The 25,745-nt window shown below is 38.3% G+C and overlaps 1 protein-coding gene across 5 annotated transcripts in view; it reads right to left on the bottom strand.

Moving 5' to 3' along the window:
* WDR7 (WD repeat domain 7) overlaps positions 1-25,745 on the bottom strand; it is a 276,960-nt gene that overhangs the window by 52,704 nt on the left and 198,511 nt on the right. For 4 of the 5 annotated variants that reach the window (XM_010961322.3, XM_010961325.3, XM_010961324.3 and 1 more), the window contains one exon: positions 9,382-9,481. The exons of the other annotated variant lie outside the window; for it this stretch is intronic. In XM_010961322.3, coding sequence (XP_010959624.1) covers positions 9,382-9,481 — 100 coding nt within the window. The remainder of the gene's footprint in view (positions 1-9,381; positions 9,482-25,745) is intronic. 5 annotated transcript variants of the gene reach the window in all.

Raw genomic sequence — 25,745 nt, 5'->3', positions numbered from 1 at the left:
ACTATGCAGTCATTCCAATAGATTAAAATAGCCGTTCAAACTTAATATGTCCAGACCTAAGTCCTGACCTTCACCCCACACCTTGCCTGCTTTCCTCCCTGTCATTAATGGCACCATAATCCACCTAGTTGTTCAAGACTCAAACCTGTGAGTCACCTCTGAACTCCTCCCTTTTCTCACTACTGCTTCCCTCTTAATTTCCCCCACCCTTTGCCCCACATTTGAACAATCATCAAGACCTTCTGGCTCTACTTCCAAAAAATTACCTTTCTCCACATTTCTCCATCTCTGTTGCAACCACCTTAGTCCCAGCTCAGCAGCCATTAATCTTTGAAAATCAAAATAGATCAAACGAATTCCTGTTTTTAGAATCTGTCCTACAGAGAGAAAAGCACCAATGTATAAAGATCTTTATTGCAGCCTTGTTGGTATGAACACAAAGCTGGACTAAATTTGAATAGTTCATCAACAGCATAATAATTTTATAAAACGCTTCATATTTTATAAAGCACACGTTACATCAATGGTGTGTGCTTGACTTGGAAGTCTAGCTATGATGGACTATTAAGATTTTTTTAATGTTTCAGAGTAGTGTGACTCCTGTGATTCCAATGTTGTAAAATAAAGAACAAAAAGCCTTCCAAAACAAAAGATGCAAAAAATAATTTTTAAAAACATATAAGCTCCCTGCTTAAAATTCTATAGTGGCATCCTCCATCACACTGAAATAAAATCTAAGATCCCCAGCATGGCCTTTGTGGTCAGATCCCACCTTCCTATCCAATCCCACCTTAAATCGATCTTCCACTTGCTCACAAAATGACTGTCCTTCACAGCTGCCTTCTTTCTGTTCCCCAAACTCTGCAATGTTGTTCCCACCTTCGTCCTTGTACTCATGGCTCCTTGTCCTTATGCTGCTATTCTTCTAGATGGTCACCCATTCTCAGGTTAAATCAACCCCCTCAGTGTGCTCGCCCCTGAGCATCTAATCTAAAGCAGGTACCCAGTCACCCCTTTGTATTAGCTACCTGATGATATTTTCTTTACTTTCTTGTTTGTCTCCTCTCATTGAATAGAAGCCCCCTGAGGGCAAGGGCCATACCTGTGTCATTTACAGCCAACAGCAGGCACTCATTATTACTTGCTATTATTGAATGAGATATATAGAGTCACAGGGAAGGTGACTGTTAGGTAAAAATAAAAACAGGCTGCAGAAAACTATTCTATTATTGGGGCGGAGGGAAGGGATAATATTACTTGTATATCACAGAAACAAGACTCAAAGTATTTGCAACAAACAGCTAAACAGGAATTAACTCTGAGGGACAGCTTACAGTGGACTTTAACTTTCAACTTTATTTTGTTATTGCTTGAGGTTATTTTTTAATGAGCATGAGTTACATTTATAATCTGAAGAAGCAATCAATACATTTCATCCATTTTCCAGAGAAAAAGGAAGGCTGACTTTCCCTTCACCAGCTTTTCCCCTGTTCTCATGTAAATGCTAATCATTCCAGCATTATATCTAGACTTCTCATGGGAGGGGGGCATGGAAATTACACAAATTACTCAATTTTGACTGGTCAGGTATCAGTAGGTCATTACTGGCAATAAAAACAAAATAATTGTTACAGGAAGCTTCACACTGATGGGAAAAAAAGAAAGGAAGGAAGAAACTGAGTCGGGCATTGGCCACAGTTGACCAGATTCAGAGATGAAGAACGAAAAAGTTTTAAACCAACCCCAAACCTAATAAAAATCAGATAACAACAATCTTTAAGAGCCTAACTACAGTTTTCTTTTGAGTTATAAAAGCAGCCACCTAAGCAGCATAAAAATGCTTGTATATATGAAGAGGTAAGTTTGTAAATAAATTAAACTGAATTTCAATAGAGATAAGGATAAAGGGCTTAATAATAAACGGTATGCAAATAAGAGAGAATGAGAAATTCACAACTGTGCCTGTTGAAAGCAAGAGACACCACAAAGAAAATTATGCTACCTAACAAATGGGAACTTGAATATAACACCCATAAGGTGTCTGAGTCACTGACCTAATCTTTTATGTCCTAAAAAGGATGCTGAAGAAAACAGATGTGGAAAATCACACAGTAACAAAATCCTTAAAAAAACCCCAAACCCCAGTGGTGGTTAATTAATATGACGTTAAATATATGCGAACAGAAGGGCCCCAAACAGATATGCTGGCACTTGAGAACACCAACACTTAAAAATCAGCTTAAAATTACTTTACTCAGAAAGATTCTAATATAGCAGAAACACTGAAAGTAATATTTGTAATGATTTCAAAAAAATCACTAAAAATGTATTAGTGGACAACAGATTCATGCTGTGGGAAAATCAGGATAGACAAAAGAATAATTATTAAACATGGAGGTTGAGGACAGGTCAGTATGTGTAATCTTAGCTTTCCTAATTACTTGGTCTGGTATTCTATTCATTCTATTTGTAAGATTAATCAAATGATTCTAGAATAAAGAGCAGGAAAAAAAATCCTAAGAAAGAAGTTGTTACTGATCTAGCTGGTATGAAGTCATATATATACTGCAGCAGAAGGGAACAGACTGGACTTGACTGATTTCGTCGTATTTAACAACTGGCTAAAGAATAATTATGATGACTAACATTTCTTTAAGCACCTACCACTGGCTGACGTTTGCTTTATATATAAATATATTCTTTTAATTTTACAATATGATACTAAGAGGGTTATTGTGTCCATTTTATTGATGAAAAAACTAAAGCACAAAGAATATAAGTACCTTGCTTAAGCCACAAAGCTAATAAGGACTGAGCAAGGATTTGAAACCAAGGCAGTCTGGCCCCAAAATCTGCTCTAACACTGCCTTCCCCAGTAAATAAGAGGGAGTAAATAACTTGCTAATTGAATTTAATATTAAACTTGGTATATTACAAATACCATCAAAAAAAATATCATTTACCTGAGTCAGAAATATGGATACAAGTAAAGAATTTGAGAGGGCTGCATAACTTACAAAGGGTATAAGGAATTCAAAGGATGGTCAAAAACAAATTTCAATAGAATCGTTAATGAAAAAGGAGCCAATATTCATTATTTTAATGTGAATTATTCTCAGCATTTTTGTCCACCCGCAGTGCTTCATCTATGAGCATACAGTAACTTTATATATTTGGCCAAGGGGCCAAGAGACACCTTGCTAGCATTGTGGCAAGACCACCCTAGTGAAGTTCGAGTGTGTGGTTTCAGTCGCTCTGTCCAGGTGGAAGCTGGAAGGTGTCGGGTAGAGGGGGTACCACAGACCACTCATCTGATACAATGGTAGGAGAGAGAAGGACCATGGTAGCTACAGAAAGGATTATAAAATGCACTTTTTAAAGGAGCCAGAAAGGTGAATTTACCATGAAGTTACTGAAAAGTTATACACATACACACATACATTTAATACATACATAATTTTTGTGCAGAGTTCTGATTTTGTTCATAAATGGAAGTCCCCCAAATTATGTATGCTGTAGACACACTACCTTGGAGCCTTAGTTAATGAAACAGATGCTCCCCACAAGGTAACAAGTCTAGTCCTCAGAGTTACTTGGCAGTTGAAGACAAATAGGGACGAGGGAAAAGGAGACGGACAGGAAAGCAATGAGGCAGCCTTCCTCATCTTCCATGTGCTCTTCGAGGTAGCTGTGCATTTTCCTGATTTCCTCATTAGTTTAGTTAGAAGGCGGCAGGTGCCTATATAAAGCAACACGACTGGACCAATTTTGTGAAGGCTTGTTGGCCAAAGAATGAAGTTATCCCATGCTGGACAACAGTGGGATAAATCAAGGTTTAAAGACTGGTGAAAATGGGTCTGGACAGATTAGCAAAGGAGCAGGGCAGAGGACGTTCGGGAGATAAGGATAAAGTAAGTGGACAAAGTACCCTGTGGCCTCCCACTTTTCCTCATGGAGGTGCAGCTGAAGCGCAACACATCCACCCCACATGGAGGAAGGAGTCTGTACGGCCAGAGGAGCTGAGCCTCCAGGCTCACCGCTTTTTAGAGCAGTAGGCTGTGTGAGCATTAGGGGCACATGTCAGCATTCCAGAACCTACTTCGTGCCCTATAAGGGATTATAGCTGGACTTCAGTTGCCACAGTTTTACAACAATCAATCTTTGCTTCCATTTTTCCCTTCATTATCTGGCTGTGGGATGCCTGGTCATGGTCTACTACAGAAACATAGGTATGTTTTCATGGCTCACAAAAAAGACATCCTTTATGTTACTTCTGAAGATATCCTATTAACCTTTATAGAGAAACAACAATTTGATGAAGGGTGGATGACACGCCAAAATATAGCTATAGCCCAAATTACAAATATATTTTTGATGTAATTGAAGCATATTTTGTTTTCATTTACCATGCCATATTATATTTCATATTTTATTTTTTACTCCAAGGACTCAGGATGTTTTATTTGATCAACGTGAATGAATTTTATTGTGCAACTACTATGTACCAGGTACTAGAAAATATGGGGCTCCAAAAATGAGTACTTTACGGAACTTACCTAAAATTTTCAATAATAAAGTTCTTTCACTAATTTAAGATATGGATAAGACTTCGGCCATACTTTCTCCCTCTCATACATCACTGCCTTTTGGGCAGAACTATGTCAAAGAAAGAAAATAAGTGCCTAGATGTACCAAAGTGGATCAGACACCTTCAAGTAACGTAGTACAAACTTCATGAGGAAAACTAGCTAACATGAGCCTAAGAGAATCTTGCACAGAGCCGGCAGTGATTATTACAAAGAATGCGTTCACAAAGGACTGGAAAATCAGAAAGAGGTAGCATCAAGTTTGCCAAACCAAAGGCAAATATTACTAGAGGGAAGATTTTTCACTGCTGATTTAACCAAACACATACTTGTAGCTCTAAGGATTCATGGAATCTAATCAGTCTGCAGATCAAGCCCATTGTCTACCAACAAAATTTAAGCACTTCATGGGGAGTTATCTTTCTTTCCTTTAACTAGTAGCACTTTTTAATATCATCAAATATAGAGTCACTTCTAATTTCATGTGTGCACGTGTGTGCAGAATATCATATAAGCAATTTACTTGTTTAAATCAGGATACAAATAATGCCCACCTGTTTCAATTCACTGATCCATCTCTTAAGTCTTATTGTGTTCACCCTCCCTCTCCCACCCCAACCTTGGCAAATTATTACTCAAAGAACCAGATCATTTATCCTCTGGAAGTTCTCCTAGTCTGGATTTTGATGGCCACATCCCCATGATGTCCATCATATATTCCTCTGACTTCTGTGTTTATTGTGAATTACAGCTGGATTTGGAAGCTGGGTCAGATTCAGATTTGATGGTTTTGGCAAGACTGCTTCACAGGTGGTGGTGTGCTCTGCTGTCAGTGGACACGTAATGTCCAACAGCCTCCTTTATGATAGAAGCAGTCACCAGGGTTCAGCACCTAGCTCTGTTACAGCTTGCAAAATGGCGAGATTCTGTCATTCGTTCTTTACATATCAGCTGAAATCGTTTCACACAGAGAAACTGGCCCTCACCAACTATTTGGTAACTCATTGGTATCTTTTTTTTTTTTTAATTAAGCAAAATCTGAGTCAGGTATATTCTTAAATTGCTAGCAGTTGCCAAGTTGGTTAGCAGCACAGCGAGACTTTAACTATTGAACTACATCAAAGTTTCTGATTTCCATAATCAGTGGAGATTCAGCCCAACACCACAGGCAAGAGCTGCCTTTAGAAAGGAAATTTACCCATGGCCCACGGGCAGCTGCCTGACTTGTCCACCAAAGCTCTGACTCTGTGCAAAGTCCTAGCCCTGAGAATCTACAAACACTCTAATGTCTCAAGGTTTATCTTTAAAATTCCCCACAATCAATGCAATTCAACTGCAATGTAATGCATTTCCAAGTTTCTTTTAATAAAGTAATAACCAACACTCATGGAATACTAACCACTTGCTAAGAATTTTACACAAACCATCTTACTTTTCAGGATAACAGGCACTATTTCCATCACCATTTTACAGTTAGGAAACTTCGGCTCAGGAAAGTTAAGGAACATTCCCAAGCTGATGAAATCAGTAAGTGGTGGAGACAGGGTTCAAGCCACACAAGGCTCTATTTGTTCTTCTCCAATACGTTACACTATACCGCTTTAAGTCACTTTTCACTTAAATGAGTTAACTCTTCCTCCTCAGTTATCTAAGCCAGGGGTCAGTAAACTTCTTCTGTAAAGGGCCACATAATAAATATTATAGGCTTTGCAGACCACGTATGGTCTTTGCCGGCCACGACAACTCAGTTCTGCTGTTGTAGTTTGACAGCAGCTGTACACAATCCTTAAACGAATGATGTGGCTGTGGTCCAGTAAAATTTTATTTACTAAAACAGGTGGCAGGCAGATTTGGGCAATAGCCTGTGAACTCTCAATGTAAGTAAAATTCGTGTGCCAGACAGATAATGCATATTTATCTTGTGGTTTCGTATGACTGCCTATTCTAGTTTGGGAGGAACAGACAGAAAGAAAACTGATTGGGAAGGAAAAAAGAAGCCAATGCCAAAAGGTAAGGGAAAGAGATTTGACTTTTCTATTCTATCCTTTACCAACCAACCTAACAATAAGGACAGGGACCCTATATGTTCCTCCCTCCATTCCCTCAGCCAAGGGTTCTCGGCATCCGCTGGGACCAGGGAATTCTCTCAGCCTCTGGCATCCTAGAATGGCCACTGCAGGTCCTCCCACCTAACTGGAACCCTACCCCTAGAGTCCAGTGAAGTTACTAATCATCCTTCTACATTTTTTATGTCATATCTCTATGTCTTTGCCCATGCTAGAAAATTGTCCCACTCTGTGAAATGATTCCAGTAGCTAATTCAAAAAATGCTTTACTGCATTCCTAGTTCAAAATTCCTAGTCCTTTGATTCACCTCTAAAATACCATTTTTAAACATGACAACTATACTTGTGAATTCTGTTTCAACTGTTGACTCACTTATTTCAAACACTAATACCATAAAAGAATTAAGAGAATCCCTTAAGAGCTCATTGTCACTGGATATAACTGGTAACTGGCAAAAGCAGTTAAGATTGATTTTAGAGATTTAGCTTTGTTTTCATGCTCTGAATGATGAGAGAAAAGAGTAACCTTCACTTTCACACAGAACTGGAAGGTAAAGGTTACTCCATCACTTAATACTACTGATAATTTTGCATATCAAAACCAAGAAGCTGAGGAAGAAAAATACGGTGACACTGAAATGTCTAAACGTACTAAAATAATGTAGAGAAAATAAAATGAAATATGAGTGGTATTATAAATGCTTGTTAAGAATGAACTGTCATTGATTTAGTAAGTGCATCTCAAATACTTTTCTTAAAAAGAGTAAGATATTCAAATGATTCATGTGTTTTCCACGTTACGAAGATCTTCACTAAGACCACGCAGGAGGGAGAAACTGTCGGGAAATGTACACTCAGGACAGTCCGGTACTTTCTCGTTAGTTCTTCATTTCTCTCCTCTTTGGGTTACGTCACCGTGCTCACGCTGCCTCGCTCTCTGTTGGTGGCAACAGTGTCTTGTCTGATAACAAAGAGTCCTTTCGATGATTTCCACACTTCAGGTTTAAAGAAGCATGAAAAGGTCCCCTTGCTCTTTTTTTTTTTTTTTTTCTGTCTTTTTGTCTTTAGCTTATAGATGTTTGTGGTTTATTTCTCTCAAGTCTGCTAGTAATAATATACAGTTGATCCTTGAACAACACGGGCTTGAACTGCGTGGCTCCACTCGTACACAGATTTCAATTGTAAACACTACAGCGTTACAGGCCCGAGGTTGGCTGAATCCCCAGATGCAGAACCAGGGATAAGGAGGAACCACGGACACAAAGGGCCAAGTTATATGTGGGTCTGTACCCCTGACCCCAGCGTTGTTCAGGGCTCAACTATACTCCAATTTTTAAAAAGTGTCTTACCAAAAGAAACTCTGAAATGCTGTCTGAAGAATCTGTCTCTCTTTGGAGAGAATGTTATATAGACAACTAATTTTTAAGCAAGTGTTCAGAGTAGTTTCATTGTTCAAAATGAGAGTTCCGAGTAAAGAAATATGGTCATCAAGCAGGAGCGAATGTCAACCCCCCTCCCCGCAACACACAAACAAAATTCAGTAGTTACAACAGTGTGGCAAATGGTGCGTCCTCCACACACACACCCAGGAACTGCACAACGTACACTCACGCATGAGAGCCCCTGAGAAGGCCGGCGGAAAGAGACATTCAAACCATATCCCCTACACGCATCTGACCCCTGAAACTTTTACCCCCTAAACCTGTTACCATCTCTTAGAACTATTTCATGGAAAACAGCCAAAGACACTTCAGGAGAACTAATTAATAGTTTACTAAATTTAAGAGACAATTTAAAATTTTAGCTACATCCCAACGTATTTCTTCATATTCCTTCTGGAAATTCTTAATACAGCTGAACATATCAATCTAACATAGTTGAATATAACTCTGACTATGAGTGTACACATCAGCACTGATAAATGCTACAGTGAACACCAGGAAGCTCTGGCTTGGAACTATTTATCAGCGAACACTATAAGCTCATCGTGATCACGGCAAAGCCTGGCCCTGCTTTTGCCGTTGCCCAACAGTGCGGTTCTGGATAAAGAGGTTTAAAAGCTCAGAGCTCCGATCCACTTACAGCTAAAGCGGGGCTAGTCTTGCTTCATCTACCAGACGGTACATTTGGAGATTTCAGCTATCGAGATCAAGACCAAGAAGAATTTCCCATAAACAATAAAGGTTTTATAAAAACAGAGAGTTATAAAAGTATAAAAAGTTAACATTATTTCAGATAGAGCCTTGGTTTCCCTTTTATAGAGCCACACTAACCGCCACTGTGATTTCTGCTTTTCTTGCAATCTTGGGCAAAATACTGTCTTATAATTGCTAAATATCTCGTTTCACTTAGTCAGAAACTTAATTTTTTGTTTAGCCATTAATCATAATAATGTTTCATCAATTTTTTTTCTTCAGAAAATACACGGCCTAAAGGAGAAAATCAGAAAACTTTGTTTAAAAGAAGAAAGATTTATCGCAAGGTGGTTTGTGAGCAGTAGCACCTTACTCTGGGCTCTGTTGCGAACCCATCCATGGCAGCCCTGCGTTCCCGGCGAATAAAGACAGCAGGGCTCTATGTTCTTTGAGTCCTTCATTAAACTATTGATCCCTTTAGCATTATCCATAATGTTCCAGCAGCTCAGCACGTCAGCTGGTGAAGTGCTGGTCTCTCGCTCCTTTCAGTAACTTCCACACTTTATGGAGAGGAAGTCACAGTGATTTATTTACCTGACATTTTCCCGTCCGGATGTCGTACAGGGCCACTGAACCGTGGCGAGCTCCAACCGCTATTCTGTGATTCCGCTCATAATAGCTGACCATGTAGAACCTGGATTGAACGTTTTAGCAACAACAAAAACAGAAAAAAACAGGTGAGATGACCTGTACATCAAAGTGGAGAGCAATCCACTTCAAAGACGAAAGTCAGCTCTGATACATATGTACTTACATAGGTATATCCATAATTACTATATTGAGGTTTAAAACAAATTTCCATTGCAGTAATTCTTAAAATCAACTGAAAGAAAAATGATGCAGAATACCACTTAGGCCTGTTAATAATTATTTTCAGTAGAAAACAACTTCATAATTACAAACACCCTTGAATTTTGAAACAAGAAGGGTGAAATACAAAAGAAGCTTAAATATGAAAGCTCAGTTTTGCTACAGTGACTATTATGCAAATATTTCTATTTGAGCAGAACTGGAAAAGATGAAAAGGCTTACATACTCCATCTAATTATGTTCTCGTGGTTTATTATAGTATTAAGGAATGAAAAATACTTTCTAGGAGGACAATCTTAAAAAAGCTACATAAATGTTATGTTTAAAAGTTCACATCAGTGATTTAGACGGTGGCTATCGGTAGTGTAAGGAAGCATCTTTGGTGATGTGGCATTGCATGAAAATAGGATTTAGGGGGGATGGTTTGCAGGTTGTAAAAGGTTGATTTATTTTTATTTGTTTATTTTTCTAGATTAATTTTCATGACTTGATTAAGTGTTTGAATTCCTGATCTGTGCTTCGACAAAATGATTGAAAGGCCATATGGCTAGAGCCTGAGAAGGCAGGAACAAAATCGAAGTGTAAATAAGGTGCAATTTTATATCCCCGGAGAGCTTTGCATATGCCCCGCCCATTACCCAGCCCTGCTGTCCCAGGTGGACGAGTGGCTTATTCCATGTCTTTCCGAGGCTGTCACATCGATTCTATTGCACAGTCCTTGCCTTTTTTTCTTTGATTTCCTACTCAATCTAAATTTTCTGTTACTATTTTTTAAAATATGGGAGTGGGAGGCAAAACAGAAGACAGAGAAATACCGTCTCTCTAACGCTTTCTTGAGATTGATATAGAGTAAAAGCTGGTATGGCAGGGGGGCCCATTTCTGACATTCTGGTAGGAGAGGCCGAGAGAGACCGAGACAAGATGTTGGAATGTAAGCATTTTGAAACCAGGGACAGTCTGACAAAGCCATTTTGGCATTAACAGGCATTATGACATTCATGTATATTTTATAAATCTTGAATACAAGCTACTAAGTATTTAAGCTTTTTGTTTGATACTTCTTATCAAGTAATGGATTCAACAATACTTTTGTCCTATCCTGAGCCTCATCCGGTGAGGCTACTTTTTCCTCTTTAGTGGAAGACGAATGCTTCATTTTTAGTCCCTTTAGGATGTCCTGCTGGGCTTTGCTGTGCTCAGGGATGGGACGTTCTCTTTGTGCACAGGTTTGAGGGGAGGAAGGGTACCTGAGGCTCCTGCCACGCACGAAGCTTCCCCACTATTAAGTGGTTAGTAAAAAGTTTGTTTCTTAAGAGCTGTTCTTATCTAAATCATCACATTACTGAACCTCAATAGAGAAGGTAGGAATCAGTATGCAAGATTTAACGTTTTCATACTCGAAAATAAGAGAGATTTAGAAGAGTTTAAAAACAGTTACTATTTTGTTATTCAGTAATTACAGCAGTCTAAGTACTGGGCGTCACTGTGTAAGTGTGCCTCTATCCACATCTCCGTCTAAAGCACACACACAACTGATGACCTAGCAGAGTAACGTGGAACATAATACCTAACAAGTGTATTAACAAATATTCATTCTGTGCAGGTCAACAGCCACAGGAAAATAACATTTCCAGAGGTCTTTTGTTACCTATTTTTAAACTCTGCACAGATGTGTCAGTTTTGGGCCCAAATCCTTCTGTGAGACAAATACAATTGCCCCTGAAAATTATCCTCTTCAAAACAAACCACTGGTAACATACATTTATGTTGACAAAATTTTACTTAAACTAGAATCTAAAGATTTGTGTTACATTGGCCATTTTCTGTGCTCTGGATATCAACCTCATCCTTCTATATCACCTCCAAACACCATTGTTTACGGGAGAAAAAAAAGATCAAATCTATTCTTGGTATCAAATCTTTAGTCAGCCTGAAAGGACCATATATTACACGTCTGCATTTTTCATTCTCCGCAATTTACTACTAGACTAATAATTCTAAAATATCTTAAAGAATTCTGGGCAGTGAACGTCTCATGGCATGTTTTTATCTTTGGATTTCTTGTTAAACTTTTGATGCCTTTACCGATATCTCTTTTAACAGAATAATTCCATCATGTCTGTGTGCAGTTTCTTCACAAGTACCACTCTGGACACTGGCTGCAGTGAGCTTACCTCTGCTGAGGGTTTCCAGTGCCCATCGCACCCACAGACTCTTGTCCTAGAACCAGTTCTCCACTGGGAAGGGCGTCAAGCTTAAGGATGCTGAGATACACATTCCCTGCCCCCACCCCTAAAAGTATCAAATGGATTGAAGAGGAGGATCCATTACAGTTTTTAAGACTATCCTACTCTTGATCTGATCTCACATCAAAGTCTTGAATTCCTCCAAACTTTGGAGGAGGGAGCGTGTCTCAAAGTAAGGGTTCATGTGTGCAGAGCCTTCTGGAATTGGTATCTAAGTCTCCAGTTCACTGCACTGGCAACATGTCACATGGGCAGTATTTCGTGGGGAACAACCTGACAGGAATCCTTCTGTGACGTTCAAGTTGTAATAATGGTTTCCCTCTACTCAGCCCCCCACAAGGAAACTGTTAAGTTGGAGAAAACATTACCACTCAAGTACATGAATGAAAAATGAAGTGGAATAGAGTAACGTCGCAAAATGTATTTCTTACTGGGGCTGGGGCAGTCATCATCCAAAAGGTTACAGTCACTGATTTCCATGTTTCATTGGCCATATGCAGCCAGAGTGATCCTTTTTAGCCATAAATCAGATCACCTGTATCTTATGTTCACAACCGTCCTACGTAATCTGGCCCTAACACCTCTTGGATGTCATTTCCTTTCCCCTTTGCCCACTCTGCTCTGGTCTAATTGATCTCCTTATACTTTCCTGAATATTCCAAGAGTGTGCCCCCTTCAGAGCTTAATACCTGCTGCTCCCTTTGCCTGAAAAATCTCATCTGCTTCGTATCTCCATGGCTCAAGCCTCGCTTCACTTAGGTCCCTGTCCCAAGGTTATCTGGACAAGGAAGGCGTTTACAGGCCATCCTATTTAATACAACAGCCCTCCCTCCACTATCTATAGCTCAATATCCTATTTTTTCTTTATTGTACTTATTATCTCTTTGATATTAAACAATAACTTTATTTGTTTATTGCTTGTTTCTCTCCATCAGACTTTACTTTTGGCTGAATGTATGAACGTATAGAGTCCAATCAAGCAGGATATGGCAGGAAAAGGTTAATGCAGTAAGAAGTTCAAAACACTATGCTTATCCTTCAGTGACTAGTATATAAATGATGCTAACCACATCAACTTTTAAGACCAATGACTATTTCATAATGTCTAAAATAATAACTGGTATAAACAACAAAGAAAAACGGTCCAAAAAAGTTAGGCAGAAATCAAGAAACAGAAAGTAGCCCCATGACCCTTCTAAAACTATATTTTCAATTGAGACAAACAACTGCAGATTTACAAGAAGTTATCTGTAAAGGCTCCTGAAGCCTGAGTCCATTAGCATGAGATTGACAGCTGCATAATGGAAATTATTTAATAATGAAAGATTACTTGGCCTGAAACTCAAGAAGGTACATACAGTCTAAATAATATGTACAATAAAATATATATTTTTGGTATAAACGTTGTCCTGGGAATAAAAATTATTCTAAGAATTTGCTAAATATTTATATCACCACACATATATTTCACTGAACATGGTATTACCACATAAAACATAATTGAAAGAACTAATCAATTATCAATCATTATGAAATACTGAAATAGGTTATTTTATTTCTCCAAAGCACATTTGTGATACCAGCTCTTTAGGAGTAGCTCACAGCAGGGTGGTTTATGATGTGAAATACAAATGTGAACTGAGTCCACTCTGGGGCAGGATCCTGGAGCAAATTGCGCTGCTTGAGAGTTCGCCAAGCATCCAACACCTGAGCGTCTGAATAATCTTAGTACTCTCCACTTACAGTCTCCCGTGAATTGATGGCCTTTTTCTTTTCATTTTTATTAAAAACGGTCCTCAAATAAGAGAAATTTGTGTGAAACTTATGAGTCAATTTGGAAAAATATAGGAAGAGGAAACATGCAACTCTCAGCAGAGATACGATTTAGGAGAAAGACAGAAACCTCTAGAATTACTTTCTTAAGTCTGACTTTGGTAATCTGCAGTGATCTCCGGATGCTAAGTTACTACTGTATATGGTGTCCTTGAGCACTAAAATGCAACAAGGAACGTTCTTCAATTAATCCAAAATTAATCTCCAGCTTGACATGAACCCATCAATCTAAGGATATAAGGAATAGAATGTCTGGGATATAACTATAATTTATAACTATTTAAAAGCCACTGACTACAATTACTTGCCGCTAACATTTACTGAGCATGAACTGTGTATCAGGCACTGCCCTGAGTTCTTATATATGTATTTCCATGATTGAGGTATTTAGAGCAGTTCTTACCAAGTTGCTTTTGGAAATTCTTGATGTTGATTTAAAATGGTTAAAAAACTATTGAGTCTTTGTTAAGAAGGTATGAAGATAATATGTACTTGTAAAAAACTCAATTACCACTAATATGCCTGTAGTGAAAAGTAAGCCTTTCCTTTCAGACCCTGTCCCTCACCAAGGGTGACCTCCTGTTAACAATTTGGTGCATCTTCTGAGGTTTTTCTAATTTTTATTACCAAGAAAATGGTATCATATTATGTACATTATTCTGCAACTTACTTTTCTTCCCTCAATAGTTCATAGACCACCTTTGCACGTCAGTAAACATGATCCCCCATCACTCTCACACCTGCATTGTACTCCTGTGTATGTATGTATATTCCATTATTAAACTATTCCCTTTCTGACATTACACATAGATCTTTGTGTACATATAGGTGAGTATTTTGTAGGATAGATTCCCCAAAGCAAGATTCTAGATTAGAGTATACACACATTTTAAATTTCGATAGGCAATGCCAAATTACCTTCAATTCTCTGTAAAAGAGGTGCCTCCACTTGCTATTATCAAACTTTCTACTTGTTTGGCAATACGAGGGAAAAAATGGTATCACTTTTTTGTTTTCATTTGCATGAAGTAACTTTTTAGATTGATTCATTTGGTTACATTCTGAAGGATATGCATGCAGATTTTTATTATTAACGAAAACAAAGATTATTTAAAATCTAATCAACACGCTGCATCCCTTTAACCATCATGCAAACTGGACAAGGAGTGGGACTCTTCAATACCCATGCTGGGTTCTCAATAACCCATGGAAAAGATCTGAGCCCTAAACACAGGCAGGGCTCTGCAGAAAGGAATGGCAGGCCTTCTGTAGCGGAGCAAAGCACAGGTCAGCCTGACCACAAGAAGTATCAGTGACAACACCTCAGTCCTCTTGCTGGCCAGGATGAGATGCCAGAGAACTCTTCTGAGGGCCACCATGTGAGGAGCCAGGGCTTAAAAGATTCAGGCATCTGTTCTCAGAGCACTGGTCAACAGCCCTCAGGGATGCCAGAGCTGCAATCAAGGGGGACCACTTTCTAGAGGAGGCAGCATCTTACAGACCTGTTCGTACAAAGCCCCCAGAACTCCAAGTCTCTCTGCTGCTAATGTGTTTAAAAGATTCAGAGACACGGAAGTGGCTTTGGTGAAGGCATCCGCTCAAGGGAGGGCTGTGTTAGTTCGAGGGGGTGTGAGCAGTGGAGGGTGGAGAAATGTGTTCTAGAAGCCCTTCATTCCAGTGGAAGGCACCAGCTCCAAAGACAAAAAGGAAAGATTTCGCATTCTGGGATGGTGACGGACACTGGCAAGTCGCTGAGAGTCACGACTTCCCATTCAGCGTTTCGCACACTGTAAATGATTAATAGATGCTTCCTGAAAAAAATCGCTGAGTATTTAACAGGCGAATTACTTTCCTTCTGAAAAAACTTCCTATAGACACACTGTAGCTGGGGTGTTAGAAGGAGAACTGGAAATGCTTCCTAGGCTGTGCAGGGAGCAGAATTTCTGCAAGGAAAACCACCACGCATGTTGAGGGTATATTGTATGATGGCTGAGAAACACGTCACTTATTGCCTGGCTCTCCCACTTGCTAATTGTGACCTCAAGCAAGTTATGTAACTTACCTATGCCTCGGCTTCCTCATCTGTAAAATGGGAACATTTAATAGCACCTAATTCATCTGCTGTGAGGACCAAATAAGCAAATACATGTAAAGTACTTAGAACAGAGCCTGGCACATAATAAGCACGGACTACGGTAAGTACACATGTTAGCAGCTATCATAATTACACACATCATCATAATTTGCATCTCTGAATATACACCACAAAAACATAAAGCAAACGTAGCTTACTTTGCTTTTTTCCTAGGGCAAATAAGTGCCAACAGCATGCTGATAATAACGGGAAGTGAGCTCTCCAAAATATTTTAAACTTGCCTATTTCTTAAATACTTGTGATTTGCAGATATATAACCTGACAACAACTGCAAATTATTTCAGTTTTGGCTTAAAGTTGCTAATATAGATACTATGGATTTCAGTTAGAAACTCTTTTCTATATCATTTCAAACAGTCTGATAATTTAAGATTCTGTGTGTTACCCAGTGAAAGGGAATCCTGGATGCGTTAGGCTTTTGTTCTGTTTGTTTCACGAAGAACTTTAATATTGAAAGACAGACATCTATTGGGAAGCTTTCAGGAGGACGGATATGGACTAAAATGGTCTTAGAAGGGTTTCTGCTTGTGCGAGTATAGGAGTAATATCTATACTTAATATAAAAAGTACCGCATAAAATGGTAACTAATTTAAGAACTTTACTGGAAGTTAGGATGGAAGCTGTTTTACATCCCATTATTGTTATCACCATCCAGGATAAGCACAAACCACAGATTTGGAGGAGTTTTTTTTTTTTAAAAATGAGCTCATGCACTGTTCTAAAGTAGACAGTGTTCATTTCCTCGCTGGATTTTAAGTGCCCATTTAGGGTGAACAGAGCTGATTCAGCTTTTCACTTGAAACGCAGAATCAATCAGTCTGTCTACATAATAACAAAGTTTAACAAAAGGTAAACTATGTCTCAAAATACAGACTTTTAACTCTTCTGTCTAGATTTTTTGGTCCCATTCAGTTCAAAAGTTGAAATACTTATTTTACTTTGAACTTTTTGTATCTTAACTACATTACAGCTTTCATGTTTTCCCAATGATTTTTTTCATTTGGATTATTCTAATACAGTTGATCCAATTTTAAAGGGATACACAATCACTGTAAAAAAGAAACAGAGACTACAGTGACCACGAGAAACACTTTGGGGTGTGTCTTTCCAGGTTTTTTCTCCTCTTCAGTAGTATATATGCATGTACATGTCTGAACATCAATCCTTATCTATAGTTCTCTTCTTCAAAAATGATTTTATTTTACATACTTTTCTGAAATTTTGCTGGTTTCTCTTTAAATTTATCTTCTACCGACATCTTTCCGTGTCAGTAGGAACAGACTGCCTTCAATATTTTTAATGGCTGTATGATATGCCACCATGCCAATATTTTTTAATGGAAGTGACGGCTGGTAAGCAAAAGTTACATTTAGAGGACAATAGTGAATAAAGTGTTTTCATATAAATTTAATATAAATGTAAAATCGTCCTAAGAGGCCAACTAAGACATATTCAGTTAAATCCAGCAAAACCGTATAAAACACTTTAGATTTCAATGTCAATGCTATGGAGATTTAGGTGATTTGTTTATTTACAGCAAATTAGAGAGTTTTATGTTCTGAGTTCCTTAAAGGTAGTTTCTTCCTTACTTCTACCACTATCTTTTTAATACCTACCAAGAAGCCCATGTAGTTAAGCCATTAAATATATTGTTTGGGCCTATGATTGAGAATTTCTTCATTCCTGGCAGTGAAATATGCAATGGGAAAGAATACACACTAATAATTTTTGCAAAGTCATCACTGATTCATTGGCTGGAGATTTACAATCATATTTAATACAGCATTTCATTCAATGACAGCTAATTTCGCATACGGAAATAGCTTAGGGCTTGGAGTCAGAAGGATTTGTCTACCTGAAAAACATCTACTCATCTTTTAAAATTCAGCTAAAACATCACCAATTCTCCTTTTGACTCCTGTGCAGAATTGCCAGGTCCCTCCTTTGTGTTCCTCACATCACAGCACCTGGGACTTTTCTCTGTGTCCTGGACACCCTCTCATCATAGTGTTGTGACATTTCTCTGATTTGCCACTCCATCTCTGCCAAGCCAACCTGAAGGCCTCTCAGGGTGGAGACAGTGCCTGACTGACCGGATGGAGCTGTGCAGCCCACGCTGGGTTTGCCCAGCACGGTGCGTGAAGGTAGAAGCAAGCTGGGCTCCATTCAAGGGGTAGAGAAAGGGTAATGACTTAGAGCTTGGGAGCTGAAGAACACAGATCTGACACTTTTAATAAGATACCATCTGCAACGGGAGCCCTAACGACAGGCAGTTTTGCTGCCAGGTATGATGCATCACCGTGCTTTGGGTAACACCAAACATCTAGGATTCCTCATGGAGGCCCCCTTCTGGGACCAGCTGCATTGGATTTGAGGAGAGTCGGGAGTCCCTAGAAAAGTGAAGGGTCCTTTAAAGTAAGTAGAGTGAATTTCAGGATTTGTATTGAGCCTCCGAAAAACGAACCCCTGGTCTTCCTGAGGTCTACCCTACCTTCTCCCCAGGTACTGGGTCCTAGGAAAGGTTATGACTTTGGGAGACAGAGGATGCAGAAAATAAGAGTTTTAAGAAAGAAGAAATGAGTTTCCCGTTTCAGTGTAACAAAACGTTCCACTCCATCAGAAGTTCTCCACCAAGCGCAGTCTGCAGATGCCCTGGGGGCCTTATGCTCCTGTCGGGAAGTTTATGAGAGCAAACCTATTTTTGTAAAAGTCCTGAGATGTCATCTGATCTTTCTATTGTGCTGGATTTGCACGGATGGTACATGGTGATGGGTAAAACTGCTGGGACTAGCTCAAATCAGGGCAGTGGCATCAAACTGTATTAGTCACTGTTACATTCTTCACTGCCATGCACTAGTAGTAAATAGAAGAAAACAACAAAGTGTTTTCACTTAAGAATGTCTTTGATGAATTAGTAAAAATGATTAGTTTTATTTAAACGTTGACCCTCGAAGTGCATGTTGTTTCATTATTCAGTGCGACAGAAGGGAACGTGCACTTAAAGCGCATCTAACATACACTGAAACATGACCGGTGTTTCAGGAGAAAAGGCTTGGAAGACTGAGGTGTGATCTAAACTAGCTATTTTTTTTCATGGAAGACATTTTCACTTGAAACTATAACTGAGAGAGAAACTATGATTATTTGAAGTTGGGTATTTGGCAGACATCTTCTTGAAAATGAACTATTTCGTTCCTGTCCAGAAAAACAACTGACAGAATTTGTTGCCAATGATAAAATTCCAGTTTTCAAGTAAAAATTAGAGTTTTGGAAAATGGTATCTGGCTTCCCAACACTCACTGACTTTTTTTTTTTTTTTTTTAACGAGCTCAGCCATGCTATTAGCAAATGTGATTTTTTGATATTGCGGATTGCAATGTGACAATATATGGAGAATTTACATATAACTGAGTGACCAGATTTTCCAAAGACAAATGCATAATGTTGTAAAATCACGCATAAGTTAAAGGACTACTCAGAAAACCACCCGAAGACCCACCCAGTGGAGTAGATGTGACAGTAGGAAAAGTTCCTTTAAAACCGCAGGTTCCATATTGCAACTAACCTTTAGAAAGCGACCACGTGTTGAGTTTTGGTGAATTACCAAAGAAGACGCAAAATTATTTTAAAAGGCTACTGAAACATTCCTCTCTTTTTCAACTATATTATCTATTTCAGGCCAGATTTTCACCATATACTTCAATTAAAACTACTTATGGCAACAGACTGAAGACATGTGCAGATATAAGTCTTCTATTAAGTAAGACGTTAAAGAAATCGGTAAAAATGTTAAGCAATTCTACATTTCTCAGTATTTTTTTTGTTTTGGCAAGTACTTATTTTTCATAAAAATGTGTTTATTCCAATATGAACTGAGTTTGTTCTTGTTAAATAAATCAATAAATATTTTTTAAAATCTCAGTTTTAATTTCTAATACATTAAAAATCCATACATACAACTTTCATAAACAAAAACTCTTTGGGGGGTCTTCCATTTCTACTGGGATCTGAGACTAAATGTTTGAGAACCACTACACTTAAGACTGAAAACATTTGGCAATCAAAAAACTGTAACTACAGGGAGAGAGGGATATTAGCAAAATAGTGGGGGCACAGATCAGATTACAGTGGATCAAAACACACAAGAGGTGACAAAATGGACAGAGTGCAGACTCCTTTTCCTGGAGGAGAGATGAGAGGCGGGCCAGTAGCTGGAGGAGATGCTGAGGGAAGGAAGGGTTTGAAATGAGAGATAAAGAGCATGTGTCCAGGCTGAGGAAGCGATGCCACAGAGAAGTTGAGGATAAAAGAGAGAGAAGGGTGCTCTAAAAAGCGAGGTCCAAGAGGAGGTGAGAGGGGATGGGAGAGGAAGGATGCGGAAGGGAAGGGGCCTGGGCTGGAACATGACAGCCATCTCGTCCTATGCTGAGACGGCACAACTCTGTGTCACGTGGGTGCCTGTGCAGTGGGTGCACACCCCACCCTGCAGAAGACAGAGCAGGCGCGAGTTCTGTTCAGCAGAGCCAGGCTTCACTTACATCTGACTGTCAGCACAGAAGCGCTCTTAAGTTTGTCCATTTGTAAAGTGAGGGGAAGGGGTAGGTAATTCACAACATGAGGTCCTTTGCAGATTCAAAATTCTACAACTTGTAATTCTATAAAAATAACTCAGCAAGGTCACTGCTTAAGTGAAATAGCTGGTGCCATTTATTACGACGAAATTAAGGACTACACACACAGCAGCATAGATGGCATCATTATTCAACCACAGCTATTGAGTGTCTACAGTGAGTGTTCATCTTTTCTGAACTAAAAATTGGGACAGAGCCCAACAAAGGACTTCTTTTGAATCGGTGAATTTATTTGACAAGTCTTTACAAGGCATAAAAATTAAATCACTCTTAGCTATATAACGAATAAATTGCTTCGACATAAAAGAATATGAATGCGTGAAATGGGGATCTACGTAGGAATTTCGGGGCATACGGCTTTCGGTCAGATGAAGCCCTTTACTCGTTCCTGTCAGGCACTGTAAAAGAAATGGATGCAAAACCCCTTTTCTTCAAACTATTTATAATGTGCATAATTGAGAAGTTGTAAGTGACTAAAAATTATGTTTAGAGGCAGATCTAATTTGTGCTATGAAAAAAATCCTAAAACTTCTTACTCTCTAAAAATAACCATAATTTCCCATCAACTTACAATTTCATTTAAAAATCCCTAATCCTTTATTTGTTATGCATTATGTCCCTACTAGCCCTCAAGAACATAATAAAATTGCCTTACATTTAAAAATTATAATCTCATCATATTTCCAGAGGTACTTCATCTTCCTTTCTAACCGAGCTTTGATAGTCAGTAGCTTCTAGGACCTTCGATTTTCCTATTCTGACATTAGTAAAGAATATTTTTGCAAAATGAACAACAAAGCCTTCAAGTGTTCATTTTGGAACAAGTGTGCACCACACCTGTGTGTTTTACCCTGCTTTTTCTCTTAGTTTAGTAACATCCGTGCTTTTCTACACTTTCCTACTTTACATTACTGCATCAAATATGGGAGTGTAAAATGAGACAGTGTTTACACGGTGACCAAAAGAGAAATAATTAATCAAACAGAGTCAGGTAGGCATGGCAGGCTGCATGCTGATCAATCTGCTATATGAGGGTCTAAACAAGGACATTCAAGTTCAGTAACATAGCAACTGGTACCTAAATGTTAACAATGAATTCTGAGGAAACTTCAGAGACATTTGTTTATCCTCCAAAGCCTTGAAAGAAGTTAGTTCTTAGATACTTTTAGTGTCCAGGGTATTTTTAACTGAGGATGCTGTATTGTTTATAGTCTAGGCAATTACATGTAAATTACTCGGAACCCTCTGTACTTCTGCCTGTAACAATAATTATCCAGAGTGCTGGATGATATCTTTTTGAAGATCTTCTAGGTAAAGCAAAGTCCATCTAGGCAAAACAAAACAAAACAAAACAAACAAACAAGAAACTGATAGAGGCAAATCAAAGTCCAATGAAATGGGAGGGAATTTAGAGGAATTAATTTCTTAAATGTTACCTTATTGTACTTTGTACTTTGCCTATTCATAAACATAAGATTAATTCAATGTTGCAACAATCTTGTTGCTAATATGTCTGTGTTCTAGAAAGAATGCAGTTTAATTCCTATATAATAGAAATTTTTATTTGTTACAGTGATGAAAAACCTGGTAGCAGAACTATTTGGTATGTTTTCAGGGATGCGTATGCCATAGTCTCTCAAAGGCACTGAAATCTAAGCACTTCTCTTATATTATGAATGGATACCACTATATTATTAATAATATCCCTGGAACTAAAAAGTGAACTATTAGGAAACATTTAAATCTATGACTATAAAGTTTATACAGCAGTTAAAATTGTGATTTAAAAAAAAAAATATGGAACCACAAAAGGCTTAGAATTGCCAAAGCAATCCTGGTGAAAGAAATGGGAATGTAAATTGGTGCAGCCACTGTGGAAAACAGTATGGAGGTTCCTTAAAAAACTAAAAATAGAGTTACCACATGATCCAGCAATCCCACTCCTGGGTATATATATCTGGAAAAAACAAGAACCCTGATTTGAAAAGATACACGCACCCCCAATGTTCACAGCAGCACTATTTACAATAGCCAGGACATGGAAGCAACCCAGGTGCCTATATGTATGTATGCGCACACATATATACACATACAATAGAATGTTACTCAGCCATAAAAAAGAATGAGATATTGCCATTTGCACCAACATGGATGGACCAAGAGAATATTATACTTAGTGAAGTAAGTCAGACAGAGAAAGACCAATACTGTGATATTATAATGTGCAATTTTAAAAATAATACAAATGAATCCATATACAAAACAGACACAGACTCACAGTCATAGAAAACAAACTTATGGTTACCAAAGGGGAGAGAAAGGGACAAATTAGGAGTATGGGATTAACAGATACACACTATTATACATAAAATAGATGAGCAACAAGGATTTACCGTATAGCACAGGGAATTATATGCAATATCTTGTGTTAACCTATAATGGAATATGATCCAAAAAAAATAACTGAATAACTTTGCTGTATGCCTGAAACTAACACAAACAATACTGCAAATGAACCATGCTTCAATTCTTTAAATTATGTGATTTTTGTATCTCTTACTAAATAAATTATAGAAAAATATCTACAGATACATAAGATACTCCAGGAAAATCTAGGATATTTCAATTAATACAAAGAAGCCTTTTTTTTTTAATTTTTAGAAAATAATCATAGTTGTATTATATATAAAATGGTTATCTTTGTTTCCCCGACTTCTGAAATAAAATTATAAATGTGTGTATATTTCACACACACATACACATATACATATATGTGCACATTATTACAGAAAGCACTTAGATGAAAATGATAGTAATGCCATCCTATAATTTGTACGCCTATAAAATCTTTTCAAATATATATTAACTAATTTCTTACATACAATTTGGGTTTTCATGTTATTATTCAGATGGGAAGACCCCCAGGAAACTAATATTCTCTGAATACGTAAATCACAAGCGTTTTGCTAGGTGCTTTGACAAATATCATCTGATTAAAAAAAGTACTAAATGAAGCTTTACAGCTTTTTATGATCTACCAATGGTATGTAGCAACATTACAGAGGTCAGCCTGAGCTAAAATCCATAGCATCTTTAGAAAAGGGTAAAGGAAAGGAAAGAGGAAGAAAACAACCAAACAAAAAGACTATATAACATTGTATGAAGATTTTAAAAACAAATGTCACATGACTGGACCACAGATACTCACATCAAGAACTCTGACTGGAGGTTCATGTTTAGTGAAAGGCATTTACTTGTAAGCAGAGGGCACGTCAGTGCTCTAAGGCACCTCGGGTGTGGCATGGACATGCCAGGTAAACAATAAAATAATTTTGACTTCTGTTGATATGTTGATATCTCTGTTGTTTTTCACTTATCAACCGAGTACAGATCAGCCTAGACAGGTAGCGTGTCATCACTCTGTGAAACTCCAGAGGTCCTGTCTAAGCTGAACGTTCTCTCAAGTTCTCCATGATTTCCTATTTGTTCAAGCTAACACTTAGCATAAGCTATCTTACTCTGTTCTGCATCTTTCTGTGTTTATGGGCTGACTCTTTGTGGCTTATATCCTCACAGCTCTAATAATATCTGATATAATTTAATAAGAAGTAGGCAACTGCCTCAATTTATAACTATTTATTATAAACCTGAGGTCTCATTAGATTATATATTATCAGCTATGTTCTGGCAAAAGAATCACACGTTTCTGCTTAAACTCTGCCGACTCGCCATTGCTTACAAAATAATGACCAAATTCCTTCATATGGATTCAAAGCCCTGTCCTGTGGGGCTGGGCTGGACTTCCGTCCTCAACTGACACTCCAGCCACTACGGCACAGCACTTGCCAAACTGTGCACTTTTGTGCCTCCAGGTATTTGTCAGTATGATTCTTTCTGCAATTCCAGATGGCACACACCTATTTATTCTGCAAAGCTCACCATATTAACTCTTCAGTGAAGCCTTCCCCGAACCCACCAACACTCCAATCACCACCACCCCCAAAACCATGCAGAGGACAGATCCTTCTCTGTGTTATGCAGCCACCTTTATTAAAGTATTTTTCTTCTTTAATAAAAGGAGATTATTATTATTATTATTAATCTGCCTTCTCCTTTGTGAAACTTTCTAAGACTATTTTCATCATCATCATCATCATCATCATTGTCTGCCTTCTCCTTTGTGAACTTGCTAAGACTCCCATAACCAGAATTAAGCACTGCATTTATTGCCCAGCCCTGTCCCTGGCATGCAATTCTATGACAGCACATAACACAGCACCTGGCATTACCTTTATAATTACCTGCCCTATCAGACCCTGTGCTCCTTGAGGACATCATCTCATTCATTGCTGTATCCCCAGGGCCTAGTTAGTACCTGATACACTGTAGGTGTTTGATGTTATTACATTAATAAACAAAATATAATTGCCTTCTGCCAAATTAGAAAAAAACTGGTACTGAGCATTCAGTTTAGATACATGATTCCTTTGCATTCAAGCAGAATCCCCACTCTCCAGTGATTAAACAACAGCAAACAAAAGTGGGTCCACGGAAATTCAGCTGACTTAAGGAAGTGAGGCTGCAGCTTGCGGAGGAGGCCGGCTTCCAACAAGGGGAAGAACAAGCCCTTTAAACACTGAACAATTTCCTCACATTAACTCCAGGAGGCTTATTTACACAACCGTGACTGCAGCTGTAAGAATGCTTTGTTAACATTCAGTAAGATGATTCTTAATAATGCCACGTCCTCACCTCCACTAAGCGACAGATAAACATCCATTTTCACTTAGACGTTTTCTTGGAGAACAATCGACTGAGAATATAACAGCTACATGTATTTTTCATATCATTTAACTACACAAAGATTTAATATATATAACTTTAAACAAAAAGAACATAAGCCAGAATCAATGTGGCGTGATGTTAAAGACTTATTATAGTCTAACATGCCTAATCGATATCACAGGAAAATATGCGTCTGTACACATGTATACTGCAGCGTGATCTTTTTCTTATATGTGTTCTTGCTTTAACTTCTGGGCGGCATAAATCAGAAAAAGCAAAATGAAGAGAAGGAAGAAAAATCTATTGTAAATATGGGGAAAGATATGAGAAGACTCAGAGTACAATTAATTCAGCAACCATTTGTTGAAATGCCAGGAAATTACAGAAGGCACAAAGATGCATAGTGTAACATCACTGCTCTCAGGAAATGTGAGAGT

Source organism: Camelus bactrianus, chromosome 30, assembly GCF_048773025.1.
Source record: "Camelus bactrianus isolate YW-2024 breed Bactrian camel chromosome 30, ASM4877302v1, whole genome shotgun sequence".
NCBI classification, from domain to species: Eukaryota; Metazoa; Chordata; class Mammalia; order Artiodactyla; family Camelidae; genus Camelus; species Camelus bactrianus.
This window is presented reverse-complemented; position numbering and strand designations above follow the sequence as displayed.